This window comes from Octopus sinensis, linkage group LG2 (assembly GCF_006345805.1).
Source record: "Octopus sinensis linkage group LG2, ASM634580v1, whole genome shotgun sequence".
Classification (NCBI taxonomy): domain Eukaryota; kingdom Metazoa; phylum Mollusca; class Cephalopoda; order Octopoda; family Octopodidae; genus Octopus; species Octopus sinensis.
In genome coordinates this window covers 119,910,081-119,928,155 of record NC_042998.1, presented here as the reverse complement: position 1 = coordinate 119,928,155, position 18,075 = coordinate 119,910,081, and the positions used below count along the sequence as shown (strand labels likewise).

Sequence of the window (18,075 nt, the reverse complement as noted above, 5' to 3'; positions counted from 1 at the left end):
CGATTTGTGCTGCCTCCAAGAAGTAAGGTGGAAAGGAGGTTCCGCTAGATTCTTCACAGGCAAAGAATACAGGTACAAGATTTTCTGGGCAGGGAACACTGATGGGGTCGAGGGCATGAGTATACTTCTTGCAGAGAAATGGGTTGATAAGGTAATCGAGATAGTCAGAGTATGCGACAGAGTACGTAAGATTAGAGTAGTGCTTCATCATGGGTTACCAACCATTATCTCGGCCTATGCCCCTCAGCTGGGGCTACCTGATGGACAGAAAGACTGATTTTATGACACCCTCTTGCAGACTACTTCATTGATGAATGACAAGGACCTTCTCTTTGTGGCTGGTAACTTCAATGGACATATTGGACAACACACAAGGACCTTCTCTTTGTGGCTGTTAACTTCAATGGACATGTTGGACAACATACAGAGGGCTTCCATGGTTTACAAGGAGGCTATGGTTTTAGTTCCTGCAATGAGGAGGGAACCAAGCTGCTGGAGTTCTGTGATGCAAATGATCTTATGGTTTGCAATACTAACATCAGGAAACCTGCCAGTCACCTAGTCACCTACCGTTCTGGCAGACACACAAGCCAAATTGACTACATCCTCGCTAGAAAAAGGGAAAGATGGCTGCTTATAAATGCCAAAACCTTCCCAGGCAAAGAATTTACCCCACAACATAGACTGGTAGTTAGCTATTTCAGGATCAGGGCTAAAAGAATGCCCAGAAGACGACCAGCATGGAGAAGGGTCCAGAAGCTTAAAGATCCTGCAAATGGACAGAGATGTATTACTGGAAGCCTTTGACGAAATAGAAGATGTAGCTTCACACAATGTGGAAGACAACTGGAGGTTTCTACGGGACAACTTGCTGAGGGGTACTGACCAGATCTGTGGATGGTGCAAAGTCCCCTCTCGACCCAAAATAACGTAGTGGTGGAACAATGTTGTTGACAAGGCTGTTAGAGAAAAGAAACAGGTTTGGAAGGACTGGAAGAACGGTGGTAGCAGGGAATTGTATCAGACTGCTAGAAGGCAAGCTAGGAGAGAGGTTTATTTAGCCAGAGGGGAAGCAGATAAGAAAATATTTGCCAATGTTCTGCGCTGTGAGGACCAAAGACTTGAGGTATTTCGTATTGCAAGACAGTGTGTGAGAGAGAATCATGATGTCATAGGAGAGAAATGTGTCTGCATGGATGATGGTTCACTTGACTAAATGAGGCTGCAAAGAGAGAGGCTTGGAGATACCACTATGAAAGGTTGCTCAATAAAGAGAATGACTGGGAGAAAGTGAGTCTGCCAAATGTTGACCCAACAGAGGGACCAGCTATCCAAGTTGACAGCACCTTGGTACATAAAGCAATTAACAGTATGAAGACAGAGAAAGCCCCCGGCACATCAGGAATTACTGCAGAGATGCTCAAAATAGCTGGCAGTGTTGGCTATAGCCTAGTCACCCATATAGTTAACCAGGTGATACACGAAGGAATCCGTAGTCAACTGCTACAAAGGTAAAGGTGACACTTTAGATACAAATAATTATAGAGATATCAAGTTGTTGGATCAGGTAATGAAGGTCATGGAGAGGGTCATAGCCCAACTAATTAGGGAGAGAGTCAGTTTAGATGAGATGCAGTTTGGGTTCGTGCAAGGGAAAAGCATCACTGATGCTATATTTCTGGTAAGACAGCTGCAGGAGAAATACCTAGCCAAAGATAAACCTCTGTACCTGGCTTTTGTTGACATGGAAAAAGCCTTTGACAGGGCCCCCTGATCCCTTATCTGGTGGTCAATGAGGAAACTAGGGATAGATGAATGGTTAATGAGAGCTGTGCAAGCTATGCACAGGGACACTGTCAGTAAAGAGAGGGTTGGCAACAAGTACAGTGAAGAATTCCGGGTAGAGGTAGGGGTCCACCAAGGTTCAGTCCTCAGCCCCCTCCTATTTATCATAGTCCTCCAGGCAATAACAGAGGAATTCGAGACAGGATACCCCTGGGAGCTCCTCTATACTGATGACCTTACTCTAATTGCTGAGTCACTATCAGAACTAGAGGAGAAGTTTCAGATGTGGAAGCAAGGATTAGAATCGAAGGGCCTTAGAGTCAACCTAGGTAAAACCAAAGTTCTAATAAGTAGGAAGGCAGACAAACCACAAATGCCTTCAGGTAGATGACCCTACTCAATCTGCAGAAAAGGCATAGGTAGAAACTCTATAAGATGTACCCAGTGTAAGCTATGGACACATATCAAAGGAAGGCTAACTGGAAAGATAGTTTTTGTATGTGGCAGATGCTCAGGAGCAATAAACACCGAAACTGTGCAGAGAACAACTTCTGCCACATTCCAGGGAGAAAAACTAGAAGTAGTTGAGAGCTTCCGTTACCTAGGTGACCAAGTCAGTAGTGGGGGGGGGGGGTATTCTGAAAGTGTAGCTGCTAGAATAAGAATAGCCTGGGCAAAGTTCAGAGAGCTCTTACCTCTGCTGTTGACAAAGGGCCTCTCGCTCAGAGTAAAAGGTAAACCGTATGATGCATGTGTACGAACAGCCATGCTACATAGCACTGAAACATGGGTTATGACTGCTGAGGACATGCGTAAGCTTGCAAGGAATGAAGTCAGTATGCTCCACTGGATGTGTAATGTCAGTGTGCATACTTGACCGTATGAGAGAAAAGTTGGACCCAAGAAGCATCATATGTGGTGTGCAAGAGAGACGACTGTGCTGGTATGGTCATGTGGCAAGAATGGATTAGGATAGCTGTGTGAAAAAGTGACATACCCTAGCGGTTGAGGGAACCTGTAGAAGAGGTAGACCCAGGAAGACTTGGGATGAAGTAGTGAAGCACGACCTTCGAACATTAGGCCTCACCAAGGCAATGACTAGTGACCGAGACCTTTGGAAATATGCTGTGCTTGAGAAGACCTGGCAAGCCAAGTGAGACCATAACCTTGTGGCCTATGCCAGGAATGTAACCAGCCCACTTATGCATCCCTTTCCTTCATTGGACACTAAACTCTACTTGCGAAGACCTGTTGAGGCAAGTGATATCGAAATCAAATTCGATGACTGGCATCCGTGCTAGTGGAACACTAAGAGCACCATCCGAGCATGATTGTTGCCAGAGCAGCTAACTGGCTTTCATGCTAGTGGCACATAAAAAGCACCATTGAAGCGTGATTGTTACCAGCGTCGCTTCACTGGCACATGAAAAAATGTTAGAGCGAGGTTGTTGCTAGTGCCACTGGACTGGCTCCTGTGCTGGTGGCATGTAAAAAACACCATTTGAGTGTGGCTGTTGCCAGTACCGCCTGACTGGCCCTCATGCCAGTGGCACATAAAAGCACCCACTACACTCTTGGAGTGGTTGGCGTTAGGAAGGGCATCCAGCTGTAGAAACTCTGCTAGATCGGAGCCTGGTACAGCCATCTGGTTCACCAGTCCTCAGTCAAATCGTCCAACCCATGCCAGCATGGAAAGCGGACGTTAAACGATGATGATGATGATGCCCTTTTTGATGCTAATCCATTGATTATTCTTAACTTTGTCTTTTTCTCTCTCTTTATTAATAATTCAAAGGTTCAACCTTGTCACATTATGTCACAATGATATAGCTTAAGAATTGCATTAAATATATATCTCTTTGTGGAATACTCAACCACTTCTATTTACACAATAATTTTATGAGTAGGAACCCACTTGGTTGAACAATTGAATGTTTATCAAGCTCAAAGGAGGATCCACCATCATCTAACACTGCTTACTCTAGTAACATACAACCTACTTCATTCACTATTTCCAGCTGTAAAAACAATTTCATCTCCAATACAAACCATCTCAACCATACTATAATGTTAAAATAGATGAGAAACAATAGAAAAAAATGTTGTGATAGGAAGTTTGATTTGGAGTGAATCAGCTAGTTGACAAAGTAAAGAAATGAAATGGTTACCTGTAACTCTTCCACACACTGCCCACATTAAGTGGTCAACAACAACTTCATAGAGTAATTGACTTTCTGATGATGATGTATTACTAGTGTCAGTGTTGATCACACTAAAGTCTAAATGACAAACATTTCCAACTTTACAAGTTTTATTATCATTCCCAGGGATTATATTAGATGTTATCATATACAGTGTCTGAAAGTAAAAAGAAAGGTAGATGTAATTACTTAAATGATTCTTTAGACAAAAGTTTATTTCTCATTGGATTGCAGAAAATTAATATATCTCAGAATCTCACTTCCTTAATTTGAGGTCACACATGAGAATGTTAAATCTCACATGAGATGAGAAATGATCAAGAAGAGTGAGATTAAGCCTCACGAATGGGATGATACAGCATCAAAAGCATTGGTGATATAATAATGCTGAGTCCCATAAATGTGATGAAACAAGAACAAGTGGAGAAGTGATATATTATAGACCTATTTAATCTATGCCAATTTAGAAAATAGATGTTATGACAATAATGATAACAGATTCTTTTATAACATAAACTGATCCAGATTTGAATGCTACTCATGTATGTAGGCTGGTGTTGCTACTACACCTGCTAAAGTATCTTAGACCACAACCTCTTGAAGACCATCTGACTGAGTTGCAATCCTCACCATACAACAACTTCTGCCCCATAGTATGTTCCCCGCCCCCATCTGCCCCTCTTTTCTACCACTATTAAAACAGATTCTAATCCTCTGAACTAGCAAGCTGTCTATCACCACCACCATCATTACCCAAACCTACCAGATGCACCAGCCTCACTACCTATCTTCATCCCTAGTCCCCCAAATTTTCCACTAAAGATTTTGCACAATCCTTCCAACTCAGATTGGAAATCCTCTGGGGCATTCTCCAAGCCAACATTTTCCCTTAAAACATCAGATTACATAAAAATCAAGTTAAACAGCAACTACACTAACTTTGCTAGTGAGAATAGCCTGAAAATACTGAGGAAACTATCCTACAACGATAAAAAATGCTTGTAAAACTTACCTGTATATTGTCTAAATGGATGTTGTATACAGATAATCTACATAAGCTGTCTTCATCCATAGATGATCGGTAGGTAACAGAGAAAATAAGGTCAAGAGAGGATGGTCCTGGGACAGCATTACTTCGAAGTTGCCACATATAACATATTGACTGGTCATTATGAACTTCCTAGATTTCAAGTAGAAAGGTTCATATTTTGTTAGTGTCATATAGAATTTATGATGGATTTTATTAGAGACAATTTAATTTTGATTAGAAAATATATACTTAGTTTTCTCTAATCCTATTATTCCTTCTTTATCTTAACAAAAGGTTTTTTACTCAAGACATTCATTCCTCACAATTTTCTCAGCAATATAATGCATTAACTTCCTTTACTTTTCTTTTGTTTTTATCACAATTTTGCATATTCATTTACTGAACATCATAATACCATCATCAATGTTGTACATGGTATACTACATATATTTTAAGCACTTACAATATAACATATATATTTTATTTAGTTAGTATACATCAGATATGGTTAATTAGTATATATTTTCAAATATCACTGTATCATAATGTATGCAATCAACATAATTTAAATGTCTGAAGATTAAAACACTTTATTGATATTTGAAACAATCAGAAAATACTAAACAAAATACCAGTAAAAGTGGATACAATGTCTTTAAGGTTAACATACTAGACTACTACAGACCACATGAGTTTAAATCTGATTTCAAAATCTATTCTTGTTAAAACCTTGGATAAGGCCTATAAACATTGTATGCTGAAAGGTAGACATATAACTATGGTGTAATGTAGGTACATAAATGTGAGTTGGGCACATAATAATGATGGAAGGTATATATAAGACAAGGATGTACAGTAATAAGTGTACCTTACCAGAATGAAAGACACATTAATTTCAAATTGTGATGTAAAGTAGACACAAGACAACTACAATATAAAGTAGGCATATTACTAACTATGATGTATGGAAGAAACAAGACTAACCTGCCATTTATCAAAATGTCCAAGATATGTAAAATCCACATCATTGTTATCAACAGTCTTCAAATGAGGTTTGGTTAAAGAAAACGGAGTTTCGTGGTTACCTTTTACTTCAACCTGTATATATTTCCTGCAAAAACAGATGTATATTTATTAATATATATGTAACCATAAGTCAACATGTACATATGTAAATGTTTCTGTGTGCATGCATATATGTCATTGTTTATTCCCAGGTTATTCCTCACTGGACAGACCTATGATCAAAAGCATTCCAAAAACTAGTTAAAATATAGCATATCCATGACTACATTATCCAATGTACACTTTCTTTTTTCTAAAATGGTAAGATGTGATTTGAGATTTGACTTCTATTTTCAGCAGGTTGACAAATCATGTGCTTTCTTAATGGCTCATGTATGTTCAAGTGTGCATTTGTTTAAGTGAATATGTGTATGTATGTATATACATTGTCATCATTCTCCTTTAACATGTTTTCCTGGCATGGGTTGGACAGTTGACTGGAGCTGGCAAGTTAGAGAGCTGCACTAGGTTCCAGACTGGTTTGGTTTCTATGCCAACCACTTTACAATGTGTGCTGGGTGCTTTTAATGAGGCACCACACAAGCATTTTTATGTGTCACCAGCACAAATGCTCTTTCTCTCTCTCTCTCTCTCTCTCTCTCTCTCTCTCTTTCTCTCTCTCTCTCTCATCATCATCATCATCATCATCATTTAGCGTCCGTTTTCCATGCTAGCATGGGTTGGACGGTTCAACTGGGGTCTGGGGAGCCCGAAGGCTGCACCAGGCCAGTCAGATCTGGCAGTGTTTCTACAGCTGGATGCCCTTCCTAACGCCAACCACTCCGAGAGTGTAGTGGGTGATTTTATGTGCCACCGACACAGGTGCCAGACGAGGCTGGCGAACGGCCACGCTCGGATGGTGTTTTTATGTGCCACCGACACAGGTGCCAGACGAGGCTGGCAGACGGCCACGCTCGGATGGTGTTTTTATGTGCCACCGACACAGGTGCCAGATGAGGCTGGCAGGTGCCAGACGAGGCTGGCAGACGGCCACGCTCGGATGGTGTTTTTATGTGCCACCGACACAGGTGCCAGATGAGGCTGGCGGACGGCCACGATCGGATGGTGTTTGTTACGTCCCCAAAGCACGGAGGCCAGTCTATGCGGTACTGGCTACGGCCACGTTCGGATGATTTTCTTGTGTGCCACCGGCACTGGTACCACAAAGATACAAATTCCATTTATGCTCATCTATATATATATATATATGTCTATGTGCAAGTATAAGCTTGTGTGTATATGTCTATATTCAAGTGTGTGTGTGTGTGTGTGTGTGTGTGTGTGTGTGTGTGTGTGTGTGTGTGTCCATCCCTATTAAATTAATGTTACAAAATGCTACCATTTTAACATATTTCATTTTAAAGAATGCCCAAATACTATGACTTTATGTCATAACATTTGGATATGTGGTACTACATACCACATAGAACATGTTCAAATCTTACTGATATACTGTGCTACACTTATGAGCAAGGTATATAATTCTTCTGTTTTGTTTTGTTTTTATTTTCCTATGGTTTGATCAGAACAGAGCGGTCTCTACTAAAGTCAAACAAGGGCTAGGTAGTTATGTTAAAATGGGCAATACATAAAATCTATCACTTAAAAACAGAATCTGTCACATCGACAGGTTCTACAATATTCATGTAACAAATATTCAATGTGCTACACAGTGAGATTGAACCCCAAACCACATAGTTGTGAAGCAAACTTCTTAAACACACAGCTATACTTGAAATCATAAGCCTTACCTACTTGCTCAAAATTGCCTCACTGACACTTATAGCAAAGAGCTGTATAGGAAGGTCAGCCTTCTAACTCCTCCAGCCAGTCTATATGTGAGTGTATATATTTCAGATACATTGTACCATAATTGTTGTTGTTGCTGTTTAGCTCTTAGTCAGCTTTGATCAAGCAATGATTTCCAGTTATTATCATCACATCATTTTGTATATCAGAGACTACATTTTCCCATGAAGCTTTTTTATTTCAAGATGGGAAGTTACTCTTTAAAGATCTGGGTACGATTTCTAGTAGGCCAAGTGATCACAAAGGAGCTATTTTGCTTTATTGTTGCACTTTTCAATGTACTACGAAGAAGATATTGGTATACTTTCTTACTGATAACTTCATATAGGTAAGAAAGTTAGGGCTTTTTGGGAATATGGCAAGACATGGTGGTGGTGTATACCATTCCAAGTTAATGGCAATTAAGTCATGTGAATGTGAAATGAATTGAGTTTCAAATCAAAAGATCTATGAACTAAATTCATTGCAAGTGTATATAGTTCTTATGGACACAGATACTACAACTCCACCTCATTATTACCATCAACATCCTCCCTCTCATCACAATCATCATCATCATTACCATAAGCATCACCATTCTCACTCTCACTAAAATGAATTATTGGCTAGTCACATGGCCAATTTATAAAGTGGTAGCCATGTTGCTGTAATGGTGGGGCATTTCATAAAGGGAATAAACTCCAGTACCTTTCAGGTACTTATTTTACTGACCCTGAAAGCCAGAAAGACAAAAGAAAACATGGGAAAATTTGAGGCACTGAAAATTGTGCCCCATCTAGCTGCCACTCCCACCACCATAAATGCCATCATTATCATCATCAGTACTGTCAACTGTATCCACAAAGGTCTATATCATCCATTATCACACTCCACAAAGAAAACAATAACAGTTCTATCAGTTACTCTGGGTTCATCAGAAATCAAAGCTTGCTTACCTCTCTTGACAGGAGAAGACTTTATGAGAAAACTGCAAAGGTGGATAGAATGTCACATGGCAGCTAATGGGATAGTGCAAGAATGAACTTTCAAATGTTAACTGGAAATTAAGATAGAGACATATCAAAATGTGAAATGAGTATATAATGTGTGAAGATAGTATATGATAATACACAAAACTACATGAAGATCACATTATATGTGTGTATGTGTGTGTGTGTGTGTGTGTGTGTATGTGTATGTGTGTATATGATCCGGTTCTTGACTGAAGACTGAGGGGTTCGAATGTCCTGTCCATGTTTATTGTATCGTCTTCTATGAGTTATACGTTCTTGTCCATGTTGTATTTTTCTACATACCTTAACATATATTCCAGGCGCCCCGTACCCCCTTTATCATTAATGTGAACACATATTCTTAATAATTGGTACGACTCTCTGTTTGTCTCTCTCTTCTCTCATTTTTACTTTCTCTCTATTCATCTTCTCTTTCCTCTGATCCTTTGGTTTAGTCTTCCACTACCCTCCTATTTCTTTGTCTCGCTCTGCACTCACAGGTCATTCTTCGACACCCATCCCTTCTCCTCTCTGATTCCTTCTTTCTCTCTCTTCTCTCTCTTTGTTGCGTTTTGTTCCCCTTTTCTCTCTCTCTCTTTCTTTTCTTTTCCCTCTTCTCTGTCACGTGACTGTTGGCCGAAATCTGCCTTTCAGCTCCTGACCCTCGTCGTGTTAACATCGTTGTTCTTCGTCCGCCGCTATAAAGGCTTTTTCCAATGCGCCAGAGAAAAAATTTGTTTGCTTGTTATCAGTCGTAAGACACTTGTTGTTTTCACCGTTAATGCTTCTGTATTTCATGTTTCTGTACTCCATTATTGTTTTTTGTTTTTTTTATATCTTTCCATTATTGTTTTTTGTTTTTTTTATATCTGTCCCTTTGCTGTCCTGGTGTTCGTATGCATTCGATCCTTCTTCCAGGAAATCTACGCTTCCAGCTTAGTTTTCTTGGAGGGCTGGCCGTGATCTAGTAATCTCAAGATTAATCAGCCGAAATTACTACGATGATCCGGTTCTTGACTGAAGACTGAGGGGTTCGAATGTCCTGTCCATGTTTATTGTATCGTCTTCTATGAGTTATACGTTCTTGTCCATGTTGTATTTTTCTACATACCTTAACATATATTCCAGGCGCCCTGTACCCCCTTTATCATTAATGTGAACACATATTCTTAATAATTGGTACGACTCTCTGTTTGTCTCTCTCTCTCTCTCATTTTTACTTTCTCTCTATTCATTCTCTTTCCTCTGATCCTTTGGTTTAGTCTTCCACTACCCTCCTATTTCTTTGTCTCGCTCTGCACTCACAGGTCATTCTTCGACACCCATCCCTTCTCCTCTCTGATTCCTTCTTTCTCTCTCTTCTCTCTCTTTGTTGCGTTTTGTCCCCCTTTTCTCTCTCTCTCTTTCTTTTCTTTTCCCTCTTCTCTGTCACGTGACTGTTGGCCGAAATCTGCCTTTCAGCTCCTGACCCTCGTCGTGTTAACATCGTTGTTCTTCGTCCGCCGCTATAAAGGCTTTTTCCAATGCGCCAGAGAAAAAATTTGTTTGCTTGTTATCAGTCGTAAGACACTTGTTGTTTTCACCGTTAATGCTTCTGTATTTCATGTTTCTGTACTCCATTATTGTTTTTTGTTTTTTTTATATCTTTCCATTATTGTTTTTTGTTTTTTTTATATCTGTCCCTTTTGCTGTCCTGGTGTTCGTATGCATTCGATCCTTCTTCCAGGAAATCTACGCTTCCAGCTTAGTTTTTCTTGGAGGGCTGGCCGTGATCTAGTAATCTCAAGATTAATCAGCCGAAATTACTACGATGATCCGGTTCTTGACTGAAGACTGAGGGGTTCGAATGTCCTGTCCATGTTTATTGTATCGTCTTCTATGAGTTATACGTTCTTGTCCATGTTGTATTTTTCTACATACCTTAACATATATTCCAGGCGCCCCGTACCCCCTTTATCATTAATGTGAACACATATTCTTAATAATTGGTACGACTCTCTGTTGTCTCTCTCTCTCTCTCATTTTTACTTTCTCTCTATTCATCTTCTCTTTCCTCTGATCCTTGGTTTAGTCTTCCACTACCCTCCTATTCTTTGTCTCGCTCTGCACTCACAGGTCATTCTTCGACACCCATCCCTTCTCCTCTCTGATTCCTTCTTTCTCTCTCTTCTCTCTCTTTGTTGCGTTTTGTCCCCCTTTTCTCTCTCTCTCTCTCTCTTTCTTTTCTTTTCCCTCTTCTCTGTCACGTGACTGTTGGCCGAAATCTGCCTTTCAGCTCCTGACCCTCGTCGTGTTAACATCGTTGTTCTTCGTCCGCCGCTATAAAGGCTTTTTCCAATGCGCCAGAGAAAAAATTTGTTTGCTTGTTATCAGTCGTAAGACACTTGTTGTTTTCACCGTTAATGCTTCTGTATTTCATGTTTCTGTACTCCATTATTGTTTTTTTTTTTTTTATATCTTTCCATTATTGTTTTTTGTTTTTTTTATATCTGTCCTTTTGCTGTCCTGGTGTTCGTATGCATTCGATCCTTCTTCCAGGAAATCTACGCTTCCAGCTTAGTTTTTCTTGGAGGGCTGGCCGTGATCTAGTAATCTCAAGATTAATCAGCCGAAATTACTACGATGATCCGGTTCTTGACTGAAGACTGAGGGGTTCGAATGTCCTGTCCATGTTTATTGTATCGTCTTCTATGAGTTATACGTTCTTGTCCATGTTGTATTTTTCTACATACCTTAACTATATATATATATATATATATATATATATATGATGGATTCTCTTGTTGTAAACAACAAATGAGGGTTCAGTAAAATAAAGCATTAATCATGTTCTATGGACACAAATGTGTCTCTTGAGGCCTACTGGTGCCTTGCAAACCTTTTAGAACAAGTTGAGGACTCAGTTTGCTTGAGGGCTTGTGGATGCTTGCTATGTGTTTTCTATATATATATATATATATATATGGCATCAGAGAACATAAAGATTAAAGTTGTAGTTGAGAAAAACTTAGCTGATATGGAGAACTGGAAGCCATTTGAATACTGGAAAAGACTTACCAGTGTCATGATGACAGGGACAGCTACAATGAAGACTACAAGGCTGTGGCCAGCAAGGGACACAGCAGACATTCTGACTGCATCTGCATGCCAGTATTCATCTAACAACTAATGAACAAATGCTTATGTGAAACTGATGGAGACTATGGCCAAACCCTGCCTGCAGAGGGTTGCTGCTGGAAGGCCATATGTGAGGCAGCAAGATTCAGCTCCTAACCATAGCTCTGCAAAATGTCAGATGTGGTTGTCAGAAAATTCGTACAATTTCACCAACCCCAATTTTTTGACTCCTAATTCTCCTGTCAATGGTTAGAGCATCAGCTTGCAATTATGAGGTAGTGAGTTCAATTCCCAGACTGGATTGTGTGTTGTGTTCTTGAACAAGACACTTTATTTCATGTTGCTCCAGTTCACTCAGCTGCAGAAATGAGTTGCAACATCACTGGTGCCAAACTGTATTGGTCTTTTGCCTATCCTTTGGATAACAACGGTGGCATGGAGAAGGGAGGATGATATGCATGAGCAACTGCTGATCTTCTATAAACAACCTTGCTCAGACTTGTGCCTCAGAGGGTAACTTTCTAGGTGCAATCCCATGGTCATTTGCAACCGAAGGGGGATCTTTACTCTTTATTCTAATTCCCCTGTTTGTAATCACATGGATTATTATATATGGGGCGCACTTGAGAAAGACATCAACTTCACACCAAGCTAGAGGTCAAGATCAAGAAGCTGTTCAAAGATCTTCCGAAGGACACAGTGAGGAACACATGCACTAGATTTTGGAGCCATCTTGAGGCCATGGTGAGAGCTGAGGACGACTACTTTGAGTAAACTGTTATTTCTCAGTCATAATGTAGTTGATACTTTTTGATTTTTAAAAAAATACTTTTGTTTTTGGAAGGGATATTATTTTCTTTTCCTTTTATGCAAACTATCAAATTTATTTCAAACACTGTATGTGTGTGTATGCGTGTGTGTGTGTGTGTGTGCAATATATATATATATATATATATATATATATATATAAATGCAAACTGAAACTTTTCAGAAATTAATATGACTTCTGATATTCGTAGATGGATGGAGTCAAATGAATCAATGTCATTGTAACTCTATGGCCATCCTATAGATTTTATTGTAAATGGATCTTTGTAAAGAACTATTTTATTCTATTACTTACCTTCCTACTGTCCTGTCAACCTGTTCAATATTCACTTAATTATAAACTTGCCAACATTAGAATTGACATGAGATAAACAGATCAGGAGGGAGGTCATTCTAACATTTTGGTAGAAAATCTTCATTGTTTTTACAGTTGTAAACATAGTTTTAATATGCTCAACAAGGTGGGAAGAGATTCAACTACCATACCTAGTTACTACCTTTGTATTATGAGAAAATTTGTCACTTGCTTTGAATCTTTGATTAATGAGATAGTTATTATTTAGACAAAAGAGCTTTTGACCAATGGATTGGGTGTAATTAGACAACTCTAAAAACAATGAAGACTTTCTGCCAAAATGTTAGAATGACCTTCCTGGTGATCTGTTTATCTCATGTCAATTCTAATCTAGGTCAGTATGTGGATGAGTAGACAAGTTTATAATAAACTGAGTAGATGAACAGTTAGGAGAGTAGGAATGTAACCAATGAATAAACTGTAATCTACATGTAAAAACATTTTAAAGTATGATGTAAGAGTTGAATCACTTCAGTTCACTAGGTGGACAGCGATATTTTACTCAAGATTTAACAACAGTACACTGTATCCTCGGTTGTTCAGGGTTTAACAATAGTATATCATATCATTAGTTATTCAGTGTTTAACAGCAGTAACCTATACAACTGTTTAGTCAGGATTTAATAACAGTACCCTATGTATCACATTTAAAAACATTATTTTGTACTGCTGTTATTCAAGATTCAACAACAGTGCCTTGTAACAACAAGTTAACTCATGTCATCAACAGTAAATTATACCATTGATTATTCAGTTTAACAATAGTACTTTGCACTACATGGTTAAACTACAGTATTTTGTACTGCTGGTTATCCAGAGTTTCAAAACTGTTCCTTGATCAAGTAGTCATTTAATAACACTACTCTTCCAGTAAAATTAGTTATTCAATGTTTATCAATTGCACCATCAGTTAGTCAATATTTAACAGCAGTAAGCAGCTAAACAACTTGATGACACTGAATCAAAAAGGAGTTAAATCATCTTCCAATAGCAACATACAGTCTTGAAGAAGGAGAAACACAGTAGACAAAAAGCCTGATTTGATCATGTTGGATTATAGATATATCTGATTAATGCTAACAAGGGACAAAACAAATATGACTGATTTATTCATGTGGTAACCAAACTGAAAGAAGCTTTGTATAAATCAGAACTCACAGTTGCTTCAGCAGAGTCCTTGGTAAGAATATGCTGGAGTTGTAAGTTCATTGTGACACTACTGTTTACTGAGACAGCTCCTAGGGGAATTTTCACAATACTCTCATCGTTGTAAAATGCTGATAGACCTGAGGATGTATTCACACTCAAAATACTACCTTCAGTTACAGGAATACTACAGGTGTTTAAAGTTAATTCCACATCTTGCTTTATTCCAGATATCAGCTCACCTGAAAATAGAACATAACATTAGCATTTGTAATTAATAAAATTCTAGGTATCTGAGATAAGAGTAGCTGGTGATTTATCCTACTTTATACTGGGACTATTTATACATAATATCAGTGTTGTTATATATATATATATATATATATATATATATATATATATATATATCATCATCATCATCAATTTTGATACAACTTATTGTTCAATCATTGCTGAATTGTTTATTTTTTATTTTCATATATAACATATAAGCATTAATAGTTTATTCTTTATTTTACAGCTTTGATAATAAGTGGTTAAAAAATTGCAATTAAAGCCATTTTACACTACCAGTGGAAAAGAAAAAGGACTGAATGCAAGAGCAGCAGCAAAAGAAATTAATGATGTTGAAGGCCCAGGAACTGTCAACAAAAGTGTGGCATTAAACTGGTTCAGATGTTTCAAGAAAGGTAATACAGTCTTGAAGACAAACTAAGGTCATAGAGATCTTCTGTTGTGGAAGATGAGGTTCTGCTTGAAATGGCCGAATAACAGCCAAGCACAAGCATTCATAGATTGTCAGCAGAACTTGGTCCTTGACAGAGGACCATCAGCTGATATCTACTTAAGCTTGACTTTGTGAACAGATGTTCTCAAAAATCTATTCATGAACTAAATGACCAGACTCATTGATGTGAGAACATTTGCAAATAACTGCTGGAAAATCCTAAAGGTGCCCAGTTTTAGTGTTGACTTGCAACTGGAAATGAAAAATGGATCTATTTCCATAATCCTGGTCAGGCTTTGGGACCTGTTGTCAAATAAGGACGATTTAAACAGGTCATGTTATGTTTTTGGTGGTATTTTAAGGGGGTGTTGCACTTTGAGCTTGTCCAGATGATCATGTTGTGTATGCTAACCTTTATGCTCAACAACTGCAGTAAGTATATGATGCTTTGAAAGCCCACTATCTGGCATAGGTCAGTTGAAGACATGCACTCCAACAACATGACACTGCCCCAACACACAGTGCCAATGTAACTAAATGCAAACATGAGCAACTTGAGAGGCTGCAAGTGCTGCCTCACCCTACCTACAGCCCAGAACTCGCACCATTCGATTACCACCTTTTATTCCCCTAGTCAAATATAAGAAAGAAAACCAAAGAATCCCAGAAAATGCATTCTAGTCTGTTTTGGTAACATATATAGAATCATTAAACAACTCATGTAAGGGAATGCAATATCTTTTTTCTTTGTTTTCAATTATTGATATAATCTTTCACATTTTGCTCAAATCTTCACTCACATTGCTCAAAAATTTTTGCAAACATCTATCTCATTTTCATATATAAAAATGTATATAATTTAGTTTGGATCTTGCTGATTGGAATTATTAGCTCAGTAGCCTGCCAGCATGTAATTGGCAAGTGGTGTACACTGTAGGAAAACTAATAAATAAACATTCCTATTTTACCATCTAGTTACAAGACTAATTAACATAATTGCAATTACTTCATGACATCAGGTATTTCACAACTCCAATCCCTATAACAACATTAGCTACACAAGTTACATATTCTACAGCTGGATGCCCTCCTGAACACCAACTACTTCAAGAGTGTAGTGGGTGCTTTTATGTGCCACTGGCATGAGGGCCAGTCAGGTGGTACTGGCAACAGCCACACTCAAATGGTATTTTTTATGTGCCATCTGCACAGGAGCCAGTTCAGCAGTACTGGCAACGACCTCGCTCAAATGTTATTTTTTATGTGACACTGACACAAGTGCCAGTAAGGCGACATTGAATGGTGCTTTTTACCTGCCACCAGCATGGGAGCCAGTCAGCAGCCGGGGCAACAATCATGCTCGAATGGTTCTCTTAGCGTTCCACTAGCACAGATGCCAGTCATGCGGTGCTGCCATCGAATTTGATTTCGATTTCACTTGCCTCAACAGATCTTCGCAAGCAGAGTTTAGTGTCCAATGAAGGAAAGGGATGCATAAGTGGGCTGCTTACACCACTGGGATAGGCCACGGGTTATAGTCTCACTTGGCTTGCCGGGTCTTCTCAAGCACAGCATATTTCCAAGGGTCTCGGTCGCTAGTCATTGCCCCGGTGAGGCCTAATGTTCAAAGGTCGTGCTTCACCACCTCCTCCCAGGTCTTCTTGGGTCTACCTCTTTCACAGGTTCCCACAACCACTAGAGTGTGACACTTTTTCACACAGCTATCCTCATCCATTCTCGCCACATGATCATACTAGCACAGTCGTCTCTCTTGCACACCACATCTGATGCTTCTTAGGTCCAACATTTCTCTTAAGGCACTTACACTCTGTCGAGTATGCACACTGACATTACACATCCAGTGGAGCATACTAGCTTCATTCCTTGCAAGCTTATGCATGTCCTCAGCAGTCACGGCCCATGTTTCACTGCCATGTAGCATGGCTGTTTGTACACATGCATCATACGATTTACCTTTTACTCTGAGCGAGAGGCCCTTTGTCACCAGCAGAGGTAGGAGCTCTCTGAACTTTGCCCAGGCTATTCTTATTCTAGCAGCTACACTTTCAGAGTACCCACCCCCGCTACTGACTTGGTCACCTAGGTAATGGAAGCTGTCAACTACTTCTAGTTTTTCTCCCTGGAATGTGGCAGAAGTTGTTCTCTGCACATTTTCAGTATTTATTGCTCCTGAGCATCTGCCACATACAAAAACTATATTCCCAGTTTGCCTTCCTTTGATATTGCTGCACCTCTTATGTGTCCATAGCTTACACTGGTTAATAGAGTTTCTACCTATACCTTTTCTACAGATCGAGCAGGGTCATCTACCTGAAGGGATTTGTGGTTTGTCTGCCTTTCTACTTATTACGACTTTGGTTTTAGCTAGGTTGACTCTAAGGCTCTTCGATTCTAATCCTTGCTTCCACATCTGAAACTTCTCCTCTAGTTCTGATAGTGACTCAGCAATTAGAGCAAGGTCATCTGCATAGAGGATCTTTTACTTGTTTCAGTCATTAAGTGACAGCTACACTGGGGCACCACCTTGAATTTTTAATCAAATGAATCAACATCACTCTCTAACCTTTCATCACCTCCAATGCCACATGCCCTCTCAAAGAATCTTAGTCTTGCAAGTTACTTGGTGACCCTGCTAGTGCTGGTGCCACATAAAAAAACATACAGCCTACACTGTAAAGCGGTTGGTGTTTGGAAGAGCATTCCACTGTAAAAGCATGCCAAAACTGACCTCACCTATGCTGGTGCAACGTAAAAAGCATTCAGTCCACTCTGCAGAGTGGTCAGTGTTAGGAAGGGCATCCAGCTGTAAAAGCCATGCCAAAACTGACAATGAAGCATGGTGAATTTTTCTGCCTGGCCAACTCCTGTCAAACCATCTAACCCATGCCAGCATGGAAAGATGATGATGATGATGATGATGATATATATATATATATATATATATATATATATATATATAACTTCTTCAGTTTTATCATTTACCTTTGCTTCTGATATCA

The 18,075-nt window shown here is 39.2% G+C and overlaps 1 protein-coding gene across 1 annotated transcript in view; it reads right to left on the bottom strand.

The window, feature by feature from the left end:
* The window catches only part of LOC115228296 (trafficking protein particle complex subunit 10), a 47,768-nt gene that overhangs the window by 5,484 nt on the left and 24,209 nt on the right, over positions 1-18,075 (bottom strand). Inside the window, exons 16-20 of the mRNA XM_029798915.2 lie at positions 14,341-14,570; positions 8,826-8,926; positions 6,001-6,127; positions 4,999-5,166; positions 3,954-4,143 (exon numbers count right to left, since the gene is read on the bottom strand). Coding sequence (XP_029654775.1) covers positions 3,954-4,143; positions 4,999-5,166; positions 6,001-6,127; positions 8,826-8,926; positions 14,341-14,570 — 816 coding nt within the window. The remainder of the gene's footprint in view (positions 1-3,953; positions 4,144-4,998; positions 5,167-6,000; positions 6,128-8,825; positions 8,927-14,340; positions 14,571-18,075) is intronic.